This window comes from Rissa tridactyla, chromosome 8, assembly GCF_028500815.1.
Source record: "Rissa tridactyla isolate bRisTri1 chromosome 8, bRisTri1.patW.cur.20221130, whole genome shotgun sequence".
Lineage (NCBI taxonomy): Eukaryota > Metazoa > Chordata > Aves > Charadriiformes > Laridae > Rissa > Rissa tridactyla.
In genome coordinates, this window is record NC_071473.1 from 33,486,013 (window position 1) to 33,508,020 (window position 22,008).

Genomic DNA, 22,008 nt, shown 5'->3' on the forward strand with positions numbered 1-22,008 from the left:
CATTAAACCTCAGGGGCATACAAATGCTTGAGAAGCAAATTATAAACAGCGACTATGTCTTAAAATAATAAAATTATGCTGTCTAGAAATTGTATTATTACTAACTGCCAAATTATGAGACCTTCATTTACACTTCTAAGCACTTGTTCATTGAAGTGGATGTGTTGATATCAGTGGGACTAATCTGTAAATGCTTGTTTATGGAAGACTGACACAGTTTACCTCAAACTTACATGTGTCATTTGAAATTAATCTCTTCTGTGTTATCAAATATTTGGTGCAAGAGGGGCTGGTTTGTAAGCACTTGCTGCAAAGAAGAGCAATCCTATAATAGCACACAAAAATTAAAAAAAAAGAAATCAGTCAGATGCTGGTACATGGCACCTAGTAAAAGAATTTTGAATTGTATCCATTGAAATACGTTTGTCGCTTAAATGTTTGATAAGTAGCAGGGATCTTTTTATTCTTTGCCAGCTTTAAGGATTTGTCACTCCTCATTTAGTACTCTTGGTGTGAACAATACAACAGTTTTTTATAATAAGTATTTTATAATAAGTTAATAACTAACAGTCTTTATGCAGATATTTCCCTATAGAGACTTTTCTTCCTTCAAAACTCCCAACATGTCAGACCAATACAATGATTTTTAGGCACTGTGCTGTAAATGAGTATAACAAGACAAAACCTGATTTATGCAAGACTATCATTTAAAGCCAATGTTTATGAGATTAAATCATTGCAGTAATCCTTGTTAATAAAGTGTTTAAATTTTGATACTAGGCTTTAACCTGTGTTCATGAAAAAAGCATTCATACACTTATGTACAACATAGAATTCCTATAAATAGCCTGAGTGAGCAGTTGAAGATACAGTGATAGTACCTTGACAGCAATATGATTTAACTTATAGATCCCTTCAGATGAGTAACCATCCCTCACAGATCTCTGTAAGCATGCGAAGTCCAAGTGTGCAAGTGCAGAAAGGCCGTTCATCTGTCTGCATAATCCATGAAGAAAGTAGCAGTAGCAGAATGGGTTGAGCTTTTACTGAGCGACCAAAATTGCTGTATGGCTAAAGTAGAATAGCTAACCCAAAGTAAAATTCCCCCAGAGGCATGTAGCGTGAATGATGTGTCATCGGTATCCTCTGTTTCATACTGTCCTGTTGAGTTGCACTACTAGCTAATGTAGATGTAGCCAAAATGATTCCCATTATACATCACCTTTAGTAATTGCTAGTGACCCACTAAATGTTTAGTGTCAGTCAGACTAGAAAGTAATGTTTAACATAAATGAGACAGAAACCAAAAAATGCAATAGGTTCAAGGTAAAAATATTTAGAAGCAACCTTCTAGCTGTCAACACCAGAGAAGTGGCCGATTTCCAGCACTGGGAGGAAAAAAACAATAAAAAAATAAAAGCAAAGCAAACAAATTTTCCATTTCAGAGGCACCTAATAAAAAAACAACATTTTTTACAGAAGCTTTCTGTTTGGCTTGTTTTGGGTTGCCTTTTTTTTTGTTACCTGAAAGAATTGTGGTTTTGTGTTTGTTATTTTTTTATAGTACTTCCAAACTTATGCTTCATGAACAGAAGTAAATAATTCTGTTTTCCTTGTTATTTTTGAAAGCAGGAAGCAAGGAGAAAAAGAAAGCAAAGCTCTGGTAATTTGTTGGAGTTCAAGTTCATTTTTGAGGAATATTCCCAAGAAACAGAGGAATGGTCATTTAACTAAACTATTTGTAATTACATTTAAAATTAAAAACATGGGCTTAAAAATGCTGCCTGTTACATCAGCTCCAGCAAATTTTACAGATAGGATTTATTATGACCTCATTTACTATTGTGTGCAATACATTTAAGTTTTAAAGAACAGGTGTAAATAAGGTTTCAAAGATAAATGATAATGTAACAGATTTGCAGGTCTTTTATCAAGAAAATAGAATGTCCTTGGTCACATGTGTGTGTTTGTCTGTATGCGTGTGCTATGTACACATGCAGGCATTGTAATAAAATCTAATATCTCAGCCAAGAATTGCAGTAGACTTTGGCCAGTGAACAACTTTGTTTTGAAGGTTAAAATTATAATTGGTATATGAATCTATTTCTTAACCAAGCTGAATACATACTACTATAACCATGGAGTTTCAAAGAAACAAGAAGACATTGATTTCTATGGAAACTTTGACCTGTACAAAATTCTGCTTTCACAATTTATTGCTTTTACAGCGCTTCAGTCTGGCAGACTCTAAATATCTTTCTCTAGCTATATTATGCAATGGTCCTGGGATATGGAATATTATATTAAAGGCCTCTGGAATTCTTCAATCCCTCAAATCTTTGTAGGAAGATTAAATGAATTCTGCAGCAGGTTTTTCTAAATACTATAGTAATAATGTCCAGGCTGTCTAGACTTTTGTTCTTTGGAGTCTATAGTTGTACTGTCACATAACTAATTAGAGAAAGTTGGCACATAACACACAGGTTAGGGTTTCTGCTGATTTACTGAAGAGTCCACTCTGGAATTCTTAGACTCTAGCTGTCCTATGAAAATTAAAGATACTGATTTTGTTCTCCTGAGTTGATATAGTGCCTAGCACTGGTTTTGTTATGCTTTTATCACCATTTAGGAAGTAATCTTTAAAATCTAATTATTGTTATAAGCACATAAGGGGAACTCATTTTATCCAGAATATAAATCATAAGGATGGTATTTTTCTCATACTATGCCTCCCACTCCAGTTGTGGAAAGTCTTTCTGAACCTCTAATATATAAAGTTGACATTTAAGTAATTGCTGCATTATTTTTCATTAGATTTTTTTTTTTCAGGCTGGAAAAAGAACAATAAGCTTTCTCTTCATGAAATCATTCTAGAAAATCTCATTATTTTACAACAAGAAACTACAACTTGAGTTCTCAACTCTGGTCCAGTCACATTGTTATGTAGCATCCTGGTTGTGCAACTACCAAGATCACTTGTTCTTTGAAATATTTTTTTTTAAAATGTTTCGAATAATTTTTGAAGTTTGCTTCTGTGGAGAGCATCCTGCAGAGCTTCTCAAGTAATGCTCTCCGGGTATTCCCTGGACAAAGGTCACTTTCACCTGGTAGGGTTATTGTTTTATTGAGATTCTTGTGAAAGAGGTATCCCAAAAATCTGTCTCTAGAATGGAACTGTTTGAGGTTCTTGTAGAACTAGGGAACTAGACCATAAAATCTTAAATACTGGAAGGAACAGTAATTCCAGCACTGATGCCTTCATATAGTGCCCTTACAGCCTTGTAAGAATTCATGCTTTTGCCTTTTTAACAATGCTGGCAGGTGATAGCAAAGATGTCTTTTATCAATGATAGAAAATTTTGGCTGATAAACAGACTATAAATGGACTACTTTATGGTTGTACTTCTCTAATGCATAATATTTAGAAAGCATTAGGAAGATTACATAGTTAAAAGGAAAAGAGAATGTTTCAAGAAGAGAGATAATATCTGAGACTTTTTATGAAGTCACAATTAAGATAATAAGCAGCCATTAACATTTATTGCTTATAATGATAAAATAATTCATTCTTTACTTCTTAGGCCCTCAATGATTTACATCATTGAGAAAATCTGACACGATATTTAACGGGAGATTTTCCTTATTCTGATTTCTGCTGTGGAATCTAAGAAAGACTCTAAAGAGGTGGAATCAAATATAGCAATTACTACCATGAGGCTAACTAAAGCAATAATTGCATCAAGAGAAAGTCACTAAAATTGGGAAGGAAACTTAGTAGTCTACTGCTTTCCTGCATATTGGGTGTCCATTTTCTTTTTTTGTTAGTCAATGCTGTATTTTTAAAGTATTGCAAACTGTTTTCCCATCAAGAGCTATGTTTTCAGTGCAGATACCCCACCTCGTGTATTAGGTGAATTGTGTTTTTCAACAAATATTGGAAGTGTACATACATATAAACTTTTTTATTCTAGAATGTCACTGTGGAATGTCTCTGAGATTCACAGAGGAATTTTCAATGACTGAATTCATCACACACTTCTCATTCTTAGCTGGGCTGTTCCTTGTAGAACAGTTAATTTGAGTAAATGTCAGTGCAGCTCTTCCAGTAGGCAGGCATTCAACTGATCTGAGCGTATGCTTCTTGGAGCTCTGTGGCCTGGTTCTCCACATTTGCTGTGGCATGCCACAAAGAAGCAAATGTTTCTTCAGATCTAATTAACTCCTTTTAATAGTCTTGGAGGATTCTGCAAAGAGTAACTTATTTGGTGGGGTATCTTTTATGACAATGTTACAAAAGTAATCTTTCTGTGCCGTGTTTTCATGCTAGGCATAACTGGTGGGCAAGATATTTTATGATTCTCAGGCTGTTTTTTTTCATATAACCATGAAGCTGATTCAAAAGCCTCTGATTTTAATTATGAGCACATTCCCAAAATAGAGAGGAATTAAAACCTTCCTAGACTTTAACTATTTTTATTCCATATTGAAATGAATTACTCAACTGTGCATTGACTTTGTGATCTATGTGTTGGCTTTGACAACTTAGGGTCTATTTCAATAAAGTATATATGATCCAAACTAAATATTAAGGCTCCAAATTGATCCATTTTACTAACAAGCTTTACTTGCATGCTTATTGTTAGGTATGCTTGAATACGTTGCTGGATGTTCCCCTTCACCTCTGGGCAACTAAGGCAGAGACCTATCTCTCAGCTTTCTCATCTTTAATATGCAAGTAATGTTAAATATCTGATAAACACTGTTTAAATTCATTGTATTAAGTGTTATCCAGGATAAAAAATTGTTATAAGGCGGCAGATTTTTTTTCTTAAGTGCTAAATAGACTTTTAGCACTTTTGGGCACAAGTTAAGCATGCACGTTGTTACAAGTAATAGGATGAAAAAATGGCTGTGTATATCTGATACCTCACCACAAATTCTCTGCCTCTTCCTTCTGCTGTCTTCCCACTTACCTCTGACATGGTGAAAGACTGGCTCAGCACAGACATCAAACATTTGACTTGTATAACACATTATATATTGTCTATTAACTTGGTGAAACCAACAAAGGTGGTCATGACAATTTCGTAGGGAAGGAAATAGAACTAATCTATATAGACAGCTGCCTTTTGTACTTTTTTTTTCTCTATGCAGTTTTTGGAGTACCTCAAGGATGCTCAGGTGTATTTGTAAAATTTACTCTCTTCTCCCATCTCCTTTCCCATCTTCGTTTCCCCTCTCTTCCTTTCATGATTCTATCCTGTGAGACATCCTTTTTTCCTGCAAGTTTCATATAAGCATAACATTATGCACATATGCCTATATGTTTAGATACCTCAGTGTTGTTTTAGAGACTACTATTAGAATTTTTAATAGCCCATGACTCCATTTATCCATGTTTCCATTTAAAGTTCTTGGGACTCGTGCAGATTTATCATTAAGTGCTTAATTTATGGCTCCAGATTGTGAAATATGGCCAGATTAAGTATTTGTAGTTTATTTGCAAATAACTTTGTAAAATTCTATTTCAGTCTCACAAAGTCAAGCAGTTAAAATCAAATAATGTGTTTGTGAAGACTAAAGTCATTCTGTGAAAAATTTTCAAAGAGAAAGAGTGTAGCTTTGTCCAACATATACCTTAGAATGATAACTAAATTGCAATTAAGAAATCTGCAATAATGTATGTGGAGTTTCATGTGCTGAGATGATTGACCTGATCTGAAAGGAAAGCTCTTCACTGACTAGTGAAACAGCACTGCCAATACATCACATACAAATACTTGAAGAAGTCATTTAATTAGCCAAGACAGAAAAGGGAAAACAAAAAAATAGAAAAAGAAAAACAATAATTTACTAGAAATATTTTTATGGCAGATGTTGAAGGAAAAAGAGGAAAATTAACATTTGAGATGCCAAATGTAAAATCAATCAGTTCCTCAGTAAACTCCTCGCAGATGAATAGCCAGTAGCAATTTATGCATTCTATGCAAGACTTCTGAGGGCCTCCCTCTATGTGGACTCATGACAGGCAGACAGGCGGAGCTGGGAAATGCAGTCAATGGATCAGGAACAGCTTTAACCAATTTAGGGACATCTAAGCCAAGTGGTAACAGCATGCTGAGTGCTTCTTGCAAACAGACAATCCAACAAAACCCAGCGCCAAAATTCCATGACATTCAAGATCAGCGCAAAGCAAGCTCCAGAATACTGGCAATATTCCCCACCTTGGTTCTCTTAGCGTATCATACTGGACAGCAGCAGTTTCAAGAATTCTGTTTTAGTTCTGCCATTACTCACACTAGCTGGCATGCTGTATACATGGTGATCTGTATGGACATCTCCAAATGCCATGTATATTCAGGGGCATAGAGCGAGACAATAACTTGAGCTCAGCAGGGTGAGAACAGAGTTTCTACACATATATCTCTAATGGTTGCTCCAAAAGAGTTACCTCTTTTGTCTTTCAGTTGCTAATTCTCTCTAACTTATTCCTCTGCTTTGCTTAGTTTTAATTTAGCTGGTGAAAGAGGAAGCGCAGAGCACTTTGGAAACACTTTGCTGGAAATGAGGGATGCGTAGCCCAGGCTGACAATGACTGCACAAAACCTCTCAAAGCACTCAAACTCTTGAGGGAGTCATGTAAGGAATCAAAGAGGGAATTTCTCTGTATGTATAGCAGGTTTTGTAGGAAGATGTCCAAATTGGGAAGTATTAGTGAGCTAAGGAAAATAAAAAAGACAGTCCAGAACCACTGGCAGGGGAACTTCCAGTATTTCTGGAAGCTTAAAAAAAATAAATTCCATCTCTAAATTAATGAGACACACATGAGTCTATAAAGTAATTGGAGTTGAGAGTATTGTAAAAACCAGCTTTGTAATGTATAGCCATTATGTGCTAAGAAACTACGTATTTCATATTTTATGTTAAATAAGTTAGCAAAAAAATATTGTAGAACTAGGAAAATTGCAGAAAGTTGTTTGATTTTTTTAAGTTTGAGGGGGTTTTGCTTTTTTCTGTGAGTTTTCTTTTTGAAAGGAAGGAGTGTTACAAATTAGTCTTTACTATTTTAAAATATTCTGCAATTTTGTTAATTTGTTAAAGGCTACTGTTCTGAAAGATGTAAAGCAATTTTGGAAATATTGAGATAATTGTGAATTTTCCCAGCTGTATGTTTCCATCAGTTACAATATTTTCTCTTTAAAGACAAAACATACACAGGTATACTGACAAAGGTATTCATTTACCCCCATTTTTGGTAAAAACAAAATAAAATTACATGAGAAGCATATAAAAGCTTTAAAATTCCCCCTTCTGGGGAAATAGTGAGAGATTGAAGTTAATGAGTTTTGACCAAGAGCATGTGCCAATTTTCAACAACCTTATTTTTATGACAGCATAAGAAGCTCCTGAATGAGAAAATTTATAGTGGAAATGTTGGCAGGAATTTACCTAATGCTGTTTAAATGGTACTGCTATGTTAAGAAATGTGCTGGATACCAGACAGCTTTCTGTGGAAAATGATAAACATACAAGGTCTCTGTAGGGGATCTCAGCAGAGCCATTTTTATTATCCATAATAGTGGGTCTCTTTACTGTGATGTTGTTTTTACACATGATATTTAGGAATGGAGATGAAAATAACATTTGTTAGCTTTTAAAATTTTTATGTCAATGTATTCTATAATGTGTATTTACAGGGTGCTTACCGTGTAAATAAAAAGTTATTTTTTATTCCAATAACTGTGTCTCTGGTACAGCCTTTTTTATTTTATTGTATTTTCTCCCTTCTTTGAGACTACAGATGTGATGCAAACTCTCAGAATTACACTGTTGATCGCTTGCATGCTGAGCTGCATGCTGGTAATAGGAAGTGCCCTGAATTAAATCTTAGGAATTTAGACTGGTTCCCAGTGAAGAAGTAAACAAACAGCATGAAAATGACAGAACAGGAGTTACACCTTCCCACCCTCTCCTTTCCAAACCAGACAGCATTTTAAGCCAGAATTTTGCACCTAGTCCAATCATTGTTAATTTGCGTCGCTTTGCCATGTGAACAATAGTGAGGATGTTTTCCAGAATAGCGGCAGCAATTAAGTAGATATGTTATTTATAACCACAAATGTTAATATAATGTCTAAGTATTATGTGCCTAGTTTTATTTTCTGAATTAAAACTCTGTACTGTTGATGAACTGTAGACAATCTTTGGTTTTGTTAGTTAATCTGCATATGCTTTCCTGCAGGGTGACATCCAGCAGCTGTTGATTATAGCTGACCCCAGAGCTGCGTATGACTATTGTGAGCATTATAGCCCAGACTGTGATTCCCCAGTGCCCAATGCTGCTCAGGCTCAAGATCCTCAAGTTGATGAGGTGAGTAATCAGTCATGTATTACCAGATTTATTGCACTTTAGGGGTTGTGCTGGATACAAGTTACCCGAGGAGCATTTACAGCTAAATGGCCTGCATTGTTCTAGATATGAGGGAGGCAGGTTGCAGGAGTGCATTCATTTTTGCTATCCACTCATTTATGTCAAGCATTTGAAGGAACCTGTCACACTGGTATTTGAATAACCAGCATGCTCAACAAAGTTTAACTATAACTACTTAAAAAATTATAGCAATATGAATTTGTTTAGTTGTACCTATTTGTTCTTCCTGTGTACATTTATGATTTCACTGATGCTGAGCACCATCAAATACCACATTTGAAAGATATGGGAGCTGTGAGTATTCGGCAATTGTAAACAACTTCTGCTAGAAATGCCATGCAGTCTAATGAGCTGTGTCCAGTGTACAAATGCACGTACACGCAAAATTATTTCAGCCAGCTCTACTTGTAGCAGGTAGATATCAACAGGGACAAAACAGAGTTGGAATTTTTCCAAGAAACACAAAAAACGTTTACAGAAACCATTTGTCACTGTAGACAGTTCTCACAGCCATAAACTGAGTAATTCACTGGGGGTAAGATAGTTCCTCATGTTAGACCTCTGAGATCAGCATTTGTATGTATTGTTGTCCACATTCTGAATACTTGCATCAAACACTGTAGAGTGGAAAGCTTTTGCAAAATATAACTAGTCTTAATTGAACTTCAATTTTGTGTGATCTCACCAGTTATTGTTACTGGTTGCTCAAGAGATCACCATTAAAAACTTGCTCAATTGTTCTGAGATGTCTGCTTTGAGCCAATTTTGAGACAGAACTTTTCCTAAATACATGATAATTTTATTGTTATTACTATTTATTCTATCTGACTGAAAATTATGTCATCAAGTGACTAAGGTCCATAGGGCTCCCGAACTTAGTTCAAAGGGACTCCCACATCCATTGCATCGGACGTATAGTTCAAGATGTCTCAAGTCAATTACACTGAGGCAGAGGCCTTTACACTACATTATTGTGTATAGACTCTGGTCTCTTCATGAGGACCCAGTAGGACCTTCTGTCTGTGTGCCTGGCTATGTGGATCTCCACGCACTATATTCCAAAACAGAACAGGCTGAAAGCATATTGCTGATATTTTATGGGAAGTAAATAAAAGATGGCAAAATCCAGTTAATTTTTTTCTCATTATTAAATTTTAAAGAAATTTGAAATTTTGCTTGGGAACTTTCCCAGGCTTTGCTGCTATGTGACTCAGCACTCTGATTCTTTTTCTGTTTGAAGACCTGGAAGACCTTCTGTGTGAAGACCTGGAAGGTTTGAATAGGCTAGTGCTTTTCTACTTTGAAATAAGGCTGAAGAGCAGTCAATCTAATAAACTCATATTTGTGGGAAAAGGTTGTTAAAATAATCTCTTGGTCTCTTTTTTGAAGAGGAATATATCGAAATATTTAAAATTCTTTAACTAAGTTGGGAGTACTGTCACATCCAAACTTCCATTAACTCCTAAGCAGGAGGTAACATGGTTTAGAAAGACTACAAATATTTGTTTGCTCTGGCCACCGCTGATGGCAATGATGGCTCCTGTCCTTTAGTGTAATGCATGTGGACAAGGCTTGGAGTCCACAGAAATTAGTTGGGATCAGGCTGTAGATTCAAAATCTATTCAGGATGAAGAAGAATGAATACTTGTGCTTGATTATTAGCCGTGACTACTGCTGAATTATTAGAGTGTAATTAAATGTTTCTAAAGGATGTAGAATATGAATAAAATAGCCTAGGGATTACATTCCCTCCATAATGGATGACTAGCTAAATCTGATGCTTCAAATATCATGTTTATACTACACCAAGGCTGTTTAACAGTAGCATCGGTTGAGAGCACACATTAGTAGATCAAAAGAAAAATAAGCCTCATCATAATTATAAAAACTATGTGCCCATATATAGTTATATGCTCATCATATGGAATTCCTAGTTATATACTGCACATCTATTGAAAACAGTCTGTGAGCACTGAACAAAGAAAAGGAACCATAAAATCAAACAATTATTGCTGTTCTCCTTGAGCATCCTGAGTAGACATCAACTATAGCCTAGTGCAACTGCCACTGGAGTCAGCAAATATCTTATCATTAAATTCAGCAGCCATTGCAAAAATGCTCTTGGTGTTAGTGGTTTTTTAATGTGTTTTTCTAAAGCCTATTTTTTTGCCCTGTGATAACACACATAGTTTGTGGGAGCACCTACAGAGAAAAAGGTAAAGTCAGAGATCTTAATTTGTAATGTTACATTTCAAAATGAATTTGAAAAAATTTGAAGAGCTAAAAGATTAAAAAAATGGAGAACTGCCATTTCTGTTTTCTTCCATTTATTGCTCTGAGTGGTGATTGAATCATTTTGCTTTCTGAACTAAGACACAATTTCCTTGTTGCTATCCATGAGTTTATATGTATAACTTTGTATGAATATTCCCAGTGAAGTCAATGGATCTCTTTAAAATGTTGTGTAATAGTAATCTGAAATAAACACATCAGCAATACTACCAGTGTGATGGATATGCAGTAGAATAAATGACTGACTGAACTGCCCAGAATTATAGAATTGTCTGCTAAATGATAAAAAGCAGCTTCTTAAAGCTGGCTACTTTGTTATCTTTTGAGATGCAGCCTATCAAATTCATTTTAAGGAAAAAAAATGAAACAAGTCTTATTTAGGTACTGGGAGAAGTTATGTAAGATAGAAATACTGATTTCTTAAAACTGTTGATTCCAAAATTAAATAAGGGTTAAAAGATAAAAAAGTAATTACAGCCAGTCTAGATGGAAAACAATGATTTCAAAATGCCTGATTGCATGTTTTGAGGAGATTACAAGTTTTACAGTGATATCTGATAGAATTTATAGACTTAGACCTTCGTAAATCTTCTGATTTGTCAACATATAATATTTGCATGAAAGAAAAAAAAAAAAGCATTATATGACAAAGATAAAGTACCTGACAAACAGATTCAAATCTGGCTGCCTTATTTCAGAAATTAGTATAAACCAAGGGCTATCACTGAATTAACTTTGTAGCAGAGTTTCTTAGGAATTGTGCTAGCAATATAGAAATGACTGTAAAATGGATGACATTAAAATTTGTCGGAGTCATGATATTGTAGAGCAGTAAACAATGATGATAACACAACTAAAAGCAAAGTCACACACATAGAAGAAAAAGAAAAAATGCAGGGCATATAGAGAACTAGGAAATATACCCCACAATACAAATATGTTAACAAAAGAACCGTTCGTGTGCAGCAGATTGTCCCCATCTGTGGACTTCATCTGCTGCTATGTCATTGAAAGCAATTTTGAGGGTACATGATTTACCAGACTGGGATACTAATGAAACTGAAAACCAACACAAAAAGATTACTGTTTAGCTAAATTTTTTTCCTGGTTTGATCTCCAATGTTTTCAGACAAAGTCTTGAGATAGAGAGAGGGAAGAGATAACACTGGGCTAAATGCTAGGCAGGATTGTGTCTTTCAGTCTCAGCTTTGGCTTAAGCCAGCAGAAGCTGAAGATATTTGTTGGACAGTAGCCTTGAAAGATTTTGGTTATTAAAGTAGGGAAACAGTTTGTACATGAGCACTTAAAGCAAAACTGGCAAAAAAATGCACCGAATGTCTTGGTTTGTAAACAAAGGAATAAGAATACACATGCGATATTATTTCTCTGCATTCTCTTGGTTGAAACATGTACTGGAACATCACATACCATCTTGGTGTTTAGTCACTAAACCAAATATTGCAAAAAAGGAAATGATTCAAAGAAAAGCTACGTAATTCATGTAACTTTGGGAATTGAACAACTTAATGTGTTTGGCTTGTCCACAATAATGACAAAAGGTTGAAATGTTGCTCATTTCGCATATGCAAAGAACCTTCACAGAAATAAAATACTGAATGCATAAAAATGGGGCCTGGGGAGAAAAGAAGGAAAGATAATCTCAGACAGGAAAGATTTACTAAAATTTTTAGGTATGAAAGAACAAATGACCAAAATGGTGTATCTCTAGATATCTTCAAGCCAAGGGTAGATACCTTTCTAAAAGTTTTGGCAAATGTCATTTATACTTTAGATGGCTCAGTTACAGGGTGATTGGACAAGTTTTGAAGTCTGAAAGTATACAGAAGTTAGTCAAGGTGATCTAATAGTCCCTTCTGCCCTTACATCTCTGAGCCTTTGAATTATTGCAGGCCAGAATAAGAAACTGATACTTTGCTTAGAGGAAAGAGACAAATTATGTGATTGCAGAGCCTATATTAATGTGCGTTTCCAGCACTGACTACAAAACCGAAAGGAAGTGGATGATTTGTGTCAGTGAAATAGTAAATTATATTTGCGGAGTTGCACCTAACAAGGATTTGTCTTGATATCGCACACCTTTGTAGTCTCCTGGCAAATGGAGTTATTCTGAAAATCTGGATGATTTTTAGACCACTAAAGAAACATCTGGAGAGAAATATTTGTCTAAGATGATGTAGGTTTAACTGAGTGTAATCCTCATTGCAGTGTTTCTTTCTGCAAAGGAGCAAACAATCAAATACACAATGTTGTAGTTTTTTGGGTATTTCTTTCAAAAGCAGTGATGACTTAAAAAACTTTCCTTTTCTGTACTCATTTCCACCCTATGCCATCTTTCCAGTTCAGCTGTTAGAATTTTTTATGTGTTTGTTGGGGGCAAAGTCTGAGACTGCATCTAGACTAAAAATAACTTACCAACCATAAAATGTGAAAAATTATGGAATATATTGTAGTGATCTTCCATTAAATGAGCCTGAGGATGCGTGTCGCATCATTGCAACAATATTTGCTTTTTAAAATGTTTGGATTTGTCTCAAGACCTTAAGACCTTGACTTTGCTCTCATATGTAGGTTTACTGGACACTGATTTATAATCAAAGTATCTTTACGGATGATACCTTAAGTGTTGCATCGAAATTTTCTTTTCCTTGTTGCGTTTTCTTTTTACTTTAATGTTAGATTCAAATTGCAATTCGGGTGATGCAGCAGAGAGGATTTCAATGCCTACTTTTTACTTGCATGGTCCCTTCATCCCTGAATTAAGTGCTGAGGTTACCCTAAATAAAGCTTAGGAAGAATCAAGTGTCTCACAAAGGGATTCACAAAACCAGCAAGCTGTGAATAAAGACATAGACCTAGCCAGCCTACGAAAGGAGGACATATCTTAAATTCTACCCTTCTCTACAGGCTTACTCAGCTGTGTTATCCTGATCCCCATGCTATTCTCCTACCTAACCAAGGTCAACCTCTTGCATCCTCTTCCATCACCTGCCCCTTCCTATCGGGGGTTGAGTAGGGGTGGCCTAAGGACTTCAAAATATAAGCTTTGGAGCTTTAATTATAATTATGTATATATATGTAAATACATATATATATATAAAAATAATCCCTTTCTGGGTCCAAGTAACTGTGATATATGTCTAAACAAGGTTTATTTAACTGGGTAACCTTTAACTACCTTTTGTGTACAGGCTCTGCAAAATCTGCTGAATTTGGCTGTTTTCCAGAACTGTGGGGCTTTCTGTGGGCAGTTCAGGCTAAGCCGTTAGAATAGAGATGCATGTAGGACATTCCTGTGCAGAATGTTTTTATTCCTCTTTGTTTTGTTCTAACTTCATCAGAAGTTATCATCTTCATCAGAAGAACATCATCTAACTTCTAACTAATTATCATGCAATCTGAAATTTGAAAATGGGGAAGCAATAGATGAGTAGTAATATCCACACACTTTATTGTTTATTATCATTTATTTCCACCTTCATGACTTTAATTGAAGTATGTATGCATCAGTCATCCTTGTTCTTGCTTGTGATTAGCTAAATATGAATCTCCATAACTTGTCAAGTACAGAGTGATGACCTCAGCAGTTGTCACTACACCAAAAAGGTGTTGCCTAGAAGTTGGTTAAAAAATTGTGCTGAATCTGTCGTTAGTCTGAAGGAAAAAGAAAGTGTATCTGATTATAGAAAATGTTCAAATTTGAACACAGCGAGGGAGTGTACTTCCCAAATGGACCAAATCAAATCATTACTTGATTAGCACAATTCAGTTCTCAGAAATTCCAAGCAAAGAAAAGTCATTGTGTTTGATTTACAACAGGGAGGATATGGCCAGATCTTTTAAGGAACTTATTGTATCTTGAAATATATTCATTAAGTGTTGCATGTTATTGTCTTATGTCAGAAAAGGGTTGCTAAAGAGTTCAGAATGTTTGGTGCAATTAAATAGTTTTTGGATAAAGAGAATTAAGTGGAGAACAAACTGGACAGGAACTTTAGAAAGTAACTAGAATAGTCTATTAGCATGATTTCAGTCTAGTGTCACAATCATTTTACCATGCAAAATCTTCCTATGGCCTGCAAATTTTGGAGGGCTTTTATATAGAGAAAACAAACAAACTAAAGGGCAAAGAGCTGCAAACAAGTATACTGGTAGGAAGTAGGGAGAGGAAATTAGTAAGAAGTGCGAGTTCTTTGTACTAGATTGTTATTCTTCCATTGTAGAATTTTACAGAACAAAGTCTGATCATTAATGGTATGGTATCTTCATGAACCCTCCGATGTTCCAGTGGCTAGCATCAGTGGCTCCATAGTAACACATTGAATGCCAGAATTAAATGATAGGATGAATTACTATGGAGACACTGGTGGTAGCCAGTCAGATACATTGCAGTGTTCGTGAACATAGTGGCAAATCAGCAATTGGGCTGAATAGTGTCTTTGGGAGAAAAGGGCCTTTTATTTTGTTGATTTTATTTAAGCTTTTTGGTTTATTCTGCTGGGTTTTTTCAGAGGAATTTTTTATACTGATGTTTAAGATTAATTCAGTAATAGTTACATTTGTTTCATGCTGAATGTATAATTAGGTTTTAAGGATCAAATGTGGAGATGAAATTCTATTTTAAAATTATCAGGAGTACTTTTCATAAGGAAGTTACACACCTGTGCTTTTCTTATAAATACCTAGTGAATAGTCTGGCCTCTGTCTTGTTTTCAAAACCCTTTCTACTATAAATGGAAATGTATTATATTCAATTCAAGTTCAATCACATATGCTTGGCCAGCCCACAGAAATTAGAGTAGGGAAAGACCTAGCCAGTCTTCGTCTTCCTTGAAGTTGGGCAGTATATTTTCTGGAACGTCATCAGGTCTAGTTTTCAATGGACCCAGCTATCAGGCTTTCAAATCTTCTCTTAGAAGATTGTTCTGCAACCCAATAAATCACTGTCTGACTTCTGCTGAAGAAATGCTCCCCGAAGGAACTCTGCTTCATTTACTTTGGACCTATCCCAAACTAATGGCTTACTTGAAGAAATGAAATGTTTGCCTTTAATGAAATGAACTTGGTAAAGTAAAGGTGCAAATGGCCCCCAAATATGTCAGCTTGAAGGCTTCAGGCATCCTTTCATGCCATGTTAATTTAGTGTCCTTTCAGGTGTTTGACTGATCAGAAAGACTAGTTTTCTGAAGAATACAGAAAGATAATTATTTTCATGTTTAATTTAATTTCGTGTTTAGTGTCATGTTTAGAACAGCAGTTAGCTAATTTAGCAAGTTTTAAAAATAGTTATCTTCCTAGCTCTCTTTTTTTTTGCATAGGTATATAGACTTTTTCTTTAAGCAATTAACATAATAAAGAACCTTAAGTGCCACCTTCTTCTTTTGATAGAGGCTGTATTTGGAAGTCGAAAATTTTGTTCAGATGTCATTTTATCTCCTTGCTTTTATTGCTTTTATGAACAATATAAGGAGTATGTGGTAGAAGAGGCTATCTTTTAAATCTTTTAACTTTCCTTCTGGTCTAAGATTGACATCTACTGCCATTTATATTTTTTTTGTATTACTGCATCTGATTTTTAAAACTCATTTTGCTTAGCATCCTCTGTTTTATTGCATTTTGTAAAGTGTTAGTGAGCCTAGAATGTTTCAAAGTCATCTTTGCTTCCTTAGCTAGCTAGATGATTTAGCATAATCTTTAGGCAACAGAAAAGTGGAGCTTATTACAGTTCTTTGGTTTAGGATTTAGATTGCTAGTTCCTTGTAATTTGGAAAGGTAAAGCAAAAATTGCTAAAATCTGCAGCTTGGGCTGGGGGGGGTAGGTTTTTTGAGTATGGATAGCAGAAGAATCTGTTTTCGAAGTAAGGCCATCTTCAGAATATTTAAGTCATTCCACAGCTGAAATAGGCCTTGCATGCTGCTGATCTGCTTCTAAAATTAATCTGATGAAGAAAACAGTTCATCTCTTTAATTGGAATTGCATGATGATCTGGTAGTGTAATATAATCATTCTGGTAAAGAAAGCATGAGGTCATAGCGGAAAGATTTTGTCCCATCGAGAAACAGCAGGTTTTATTCTTTTCATTTTAAGAAAACAGTCATATGCAATATTCATTACAAGAATGGCTGTTCTGTAACTATTGGTGGTCTTACAAGAGAAGAAAGAAAATCAACAGAAAATTGCATCATATTTGAAGTATGTGTTACCTGATGTCTCTTAGCTGAAATCCCTCACCAAGTTCCAGCTATTGTCCAAGTTGAAGATATAATTTTGAGTCAATCTTTCTGATATTCATGTGAAATCACTGGGAAAGTTAATGCAGTTGTATATATTTTACTATTACTATGAGCACTTGGTGAATCTCGTCTCTGTATCTGTAATCAAATAAAATCTCTCAGATCTGTCACCATCTCATTATCTAGCAGCAGTAGGATTTAGGTATACTTTCATAGACAGATCTCTGAGGATGACTGAAGTAATACTGCACAGCTGTGGTAGGTGTATTTTGTACTTGGCTAAATTTGTACCCAAGGAAGTATCATCAGAATAATCCACAAGCCAAATGCCCCTTTAAATCCCATTCCAGCATCTTGATTCTCTGGCTGCATCCTGGCCAGTAATACCTTTCTTTTGGTATATAGCTAACAAAACAAATGATGCTCTGTTCAACTACACTCTTCATCTCTGTCATATTTGCTTTCATTCCCTGCTTTGATTTCTTGCTAGAGTTAGTAGTCTTGACTAAATTTAGAAAGTGGCAGAAGATACTTTTCCATTGGCATTAATTAATTTTGAAATTCTAGATGCTTTCTCCTATATTTTCAAGAATCTTCTTATTCTCTTTCCTTTGATCAGCAGTGCAACCATGACAGATTTCTGTGAACCCCCCAGCTTCTGTGAACTAGTAGCAAGGCCTGAGATAGCATGGGTTTTGCACTCAGAAATGTTAGCATCCAAAATGTGAAGGCACTTTTCTCAAGGTTTGTTGAGGCCTCAAAGTGAGTGGGTCATAACTCTGTCTCTGGTCATCTGATAAAGGTGACCTTGTAGTTCTGAAGCTCCAGAAAAAGAAGGGATATGTGGCACATATCCAGTCGTGACTGTTAATGTCAGAGTAAATGTGAGTTGCCAGGTGAGAGCAGTGTGAGTTGCCAGTTCACAGCAGGTGACTAAAGCCCTGTTATTCACTCCATTAAATCTGTTCCTGGTATTTGTCAATTTAGTCCTTACTGAACTGGCCAGTCCTTCACCAGTACTGTTGTTTCATCTTAAAAATGGCAAATAGCCTTTATCATGCTGGAGTGGAGTAAATCATATTTCTGAAGTACATCTTTACAGCACTTAGGGGTGTAGAGATGCATTCCTCCATATGGACAGATTGTGCCTCAGGAAATACACCTGGAAGATTTCACATCTGTATTTCACTAGTTGCAACAGGACCTGTGCAGTACAGTACAAAACATATTCTCTCTGTTTATTGGCTGGTGTGAAAGACAAGGGTTGCTCATCTTTCAGAAAGAAACATCTGGAAAGGAAGGATTGCTAAGAAGGTGGTCTTTCTATGTGGGAAGTTTAGGGCTACTGCATATTCCCACTTGTCCCCCTTGTACCAATGGCACTACAGAGTACTGCCAATTAGAAACTATACCTGAATATGGTTTCAGCATGGTGGCCACATGTCCTAGCTTGTAGATTCAAGAATTCCTATAATACCACTCTGATACCATGGTCTTAAAAAGGAAGAAAAAAAAAAGGTCCATGGAGAAGATCTTCACTTGCTTGGCAGTAATCTGATTCCAGCATGGAAACTGGCATTCTCCACTTCTGATCCATTCCTGTTCTTTTTGTCTGTGTGCCTGCATATCATTGCAACCCAAATGTACCACTGTGTCTGTGATAATATTTTGCATATGTCAAGAAAGTTTCATTTTCTTTAATAGAAATAAGTGCAGCACAATACCTAAAAGTAAAGTATTTTCTGTGTGATTATGCATGATGCAATAGATCTCTCCACATACTCATGCTTTTTTGTATGAGTGTTTTCTAGTTCTCATTCATAAATGTCTGGCTTTCCAAACTATGCCTCTGGCAGATCTTAGTGTAAATATCAATTTATTCACCACTTTCTTTTTTAATACTAACATACTTGGCACAGATATTTTTCCTTTCTTTTTTTTTTTCCAGTCAACATTTCTGTTTAGTTTATGGCCTCTGAAGAACTTTTTGTAACCCGCTGTTGTAATTTTATTAGTTGCATAGTTGGCACAATTCAGCACAGCCATTCAGCTTATCTTGAAGGAAGCCATACTACTGAGATTTGAAAAACAGTTATAATAGTGAGAAACACAGAGTTATATTTTAATTTTTAATTGGTCAAAATGAATGCTGGAGTTCCAGTTTCAGAATAGGTCTGCAATGCTTACTAAAAGGGAATCTATGTGTCTGGAAGTTATTAAAACAAAGTCCTAGCATCATATTTAAATTTAAATCCAGCTAATGAAGCAGTAATTATCTCCAAAATGTTCCTCCACTTATCCCTTAAGATATTGGATAATATTTAACATGGGTAGTGTCTATTGTTTTAGTACCAGTAAAAATTACATAGCAGAGCGTTTGATTCATGTTGTTCAGCTGAGGAAGCATTTAAAAGTATGTAATGGGTTGTCACTGGTAGGGCGGAATGACTGAATTTGGAGAGGTGTATTCCACTAAAGTGTTTTTTGGGTTTTTTTTGTAGATCAACCTAGTTTGCATAGACTTCTTGACAGAAGATATGCAAATTGGATTTTATGCGTTTGCACACATTTTTATAATTTCCAAATAAATACAGCAATCTCAATGTTGTTCTGTAACTATTTCAAAACGGCTGTTGTTATCCATGGGGTTATTTCTTTTCTTTACTTCTTTTATGTGGCTGCCTGTGGTCTCCTAGAAACTCGTCACTGTGTTTTCTTTTCTGGCTGTCAGTGGCATACTTCATTAGAAACAAGTTGTATTGAGTTGCATTTCCAGAACTGCACAATCCAGAAAACATGTTTTTATACATTTGCACGTCTGTAAAAATGTATCATCACTGCCCATGAGACCCTCGGACAATACCATTTACAAGTCAAAGATGTTTCATTGACTTCACTGGGATTAGGACTGAATCTTAATTTACTGAACAGGGAGAGAATAACCACGTATTACTCACCAGGTTTAAGTCTAAAATGCTGCTGGTTTTGAAAAGTATAAATAGAATCAACTTATTTCTGTAATGCCAATGATATTACTGATGAAATCAAAGCCTTGCTTACTTTATATATATATATATATATATATATAAAAAACAGGCAGATACAAAGTGCCAATATACTTTACAGGGAGGATATTTCCTGCTAAGATGATACATGTTTTGTTATTTAGGTGCAGTTTGAAGTTCTCTTATTAATGTGCAATATAGTTTTGGACAATTACCAGAAGTATGTTACACTCTTTCTATATGTTTATCAAATCTCAAGAGTAATCAAGTTATATGTGCATGGGTGTAGAAATAATCAAAAGGACAATCAAACAAAAAGCATCTGACTTCTTCAAAAATCTGTATCTTCTTTTTAAGAAAAGCTATTGGTCATAGTAGGACTCTGAGGAGTCACAGGAGTGAAGTAACAGGAACTTTTAACATGGACTTTTAAGTGATTAAGGCCTTTCAGTGTTAGTCTCATACTTCCTGAGGAAATCAACTTCTCCATATTTTCTGTGCATTAAAATCATAAGTACAAGAATCATATCAAAAGGTTTTGCCAGAGAAAACAGTTAAACCAGTAACTTGGTCACATGGTAGAATATATTCTGGAATATGGAGATCTGTTTTAATCTCATTTATAATTTCTTCTAAAATGTCAGTTTCCTTCTGATGCTGATAATATTTGTGACTTCTATGAATCGTCAGAATAATTTGAAGTGTAATGTACTAATCCTCTCAGGAATCTAATGAAAAAAACAGATATTGACTTAATTTTACAGACAATGATGCTGACTTGTAACAGGAGAGAGGAGATTCCAGAAGTGGCTAGCTGACATGAGGCACATTTAGAGTATTTCTTCCTCAACAAAGGAAAGCAGACACTTGGCCAGATTGTGGCCGCAATTCCAGCATCCTTTGGCTCCCTGGGGACGTAAAGAGAATTGGTAGCAGCCATGAGACTGCTTTAATTTACAGGACAAACCAGTTCCTGTAGCTTCAAGCATGATAGGAGTGGTTAGATAGTTTAAAGCCTCCCTTTCTTCTCAGCTGTGATGAGTAGTACTTGGTGCACGTAATACCCAGACCAGTATCTTCATGGCACAGCCAAGATTACAGCTCAGGAGTTCCTGGCTCCCTAGATCATGTTCACAACATTACACAAGCCAGTTCTAAAACCATTGTCGCTTGTAAAAGTTTTGTGGGCCAAATCTGCATTTGATACTAGTTATTATAGATACAGAGCTATGGAGCAATTTACAGCAGCTGAGGATCTGACCTTTAAATGAAATTATGCTAGTGAAGCATTTGCCTAAGTAATGTGTACCATGGAGCTGCCCTGGTTTTGAGAACTCTCCATCAAACAAGAGGGGATAGCCATGGTTATTTGTGAGTTGTGTGCTGTTTCTTCTATCTGAAATTATTTACCCTTTCATGTCAGATATTGGCATCTCTCTGCTCTTATGGTCACCTGAAAAAACACACAGGTAAAAGAGTATAGGTAAAATGAGGTGTTATTTGCAATTTGAAGATTAAATTAGTGTATTATGTCACAAAGGTCAGTTGGTGCTCCCAGTAATCCAAATTATAGCTGATTCTTCTGTGCAGTCCAATAAAAGAGAGTTTTTTCCTGGCACTATTACTGGCTTTTTTATTACTTTTCTATTGTGCTTTGAAAGAAATAAGAAATAGTATTTTTTTCCCCAAATGAATAACTGTATTGAATTGTTCATACTACCTTAATTTTCTTAAGCTTTACTGCTAAGTAAAGGTTAAGATGCTTTCCAGTATTGCTAATCTAGTTTGCTACCACTAACATGGGAATGCCTGATATTTTTCCATTTGCAATGTAGTACGCACCAGAAGATTTTATCGAATATGACTATGAGTATGGGGATGCAGATTATAAAGAAACTGATTCTGTAACAGAGGGACCCCCACTGTTTGAAGAGACAGTAGCACAAACAGAGGTAACAATCTGATCTGTTTGTTGTGTGGTGTCCAGCTGTCCCCTACCATATGGTTTGTCAATTTGTGTCTTCTGTA

General features: G+C 35.6%; 1 protein-coding gene across 1 annotated transcript in view; it reads left to right on the plus strand.

Annotated features, from left to right (window-relative positions):
* COL11A1 (collagen type XI alpha 1 chain) overlaps positions 1-22,008 on the plus strand; it is a 159,921-nt gene that overhangs the window by 28,769 nt on the left and 109,144 nt on the right. Inside the window, exons 5-6 of the mRNA XM_054213016.1 lie at positions 8,243-8,371; positions 21,816-21,932. Coding sequence (XP_054068991.1) covers positions 8,243-8,371; positions 21,816-21,932 — 246 coding nt within the window. The remainder of the gene's footprint in view (positions 1-8,242; positions 8,372-21,815; positions 21,933-22,008) is intronic.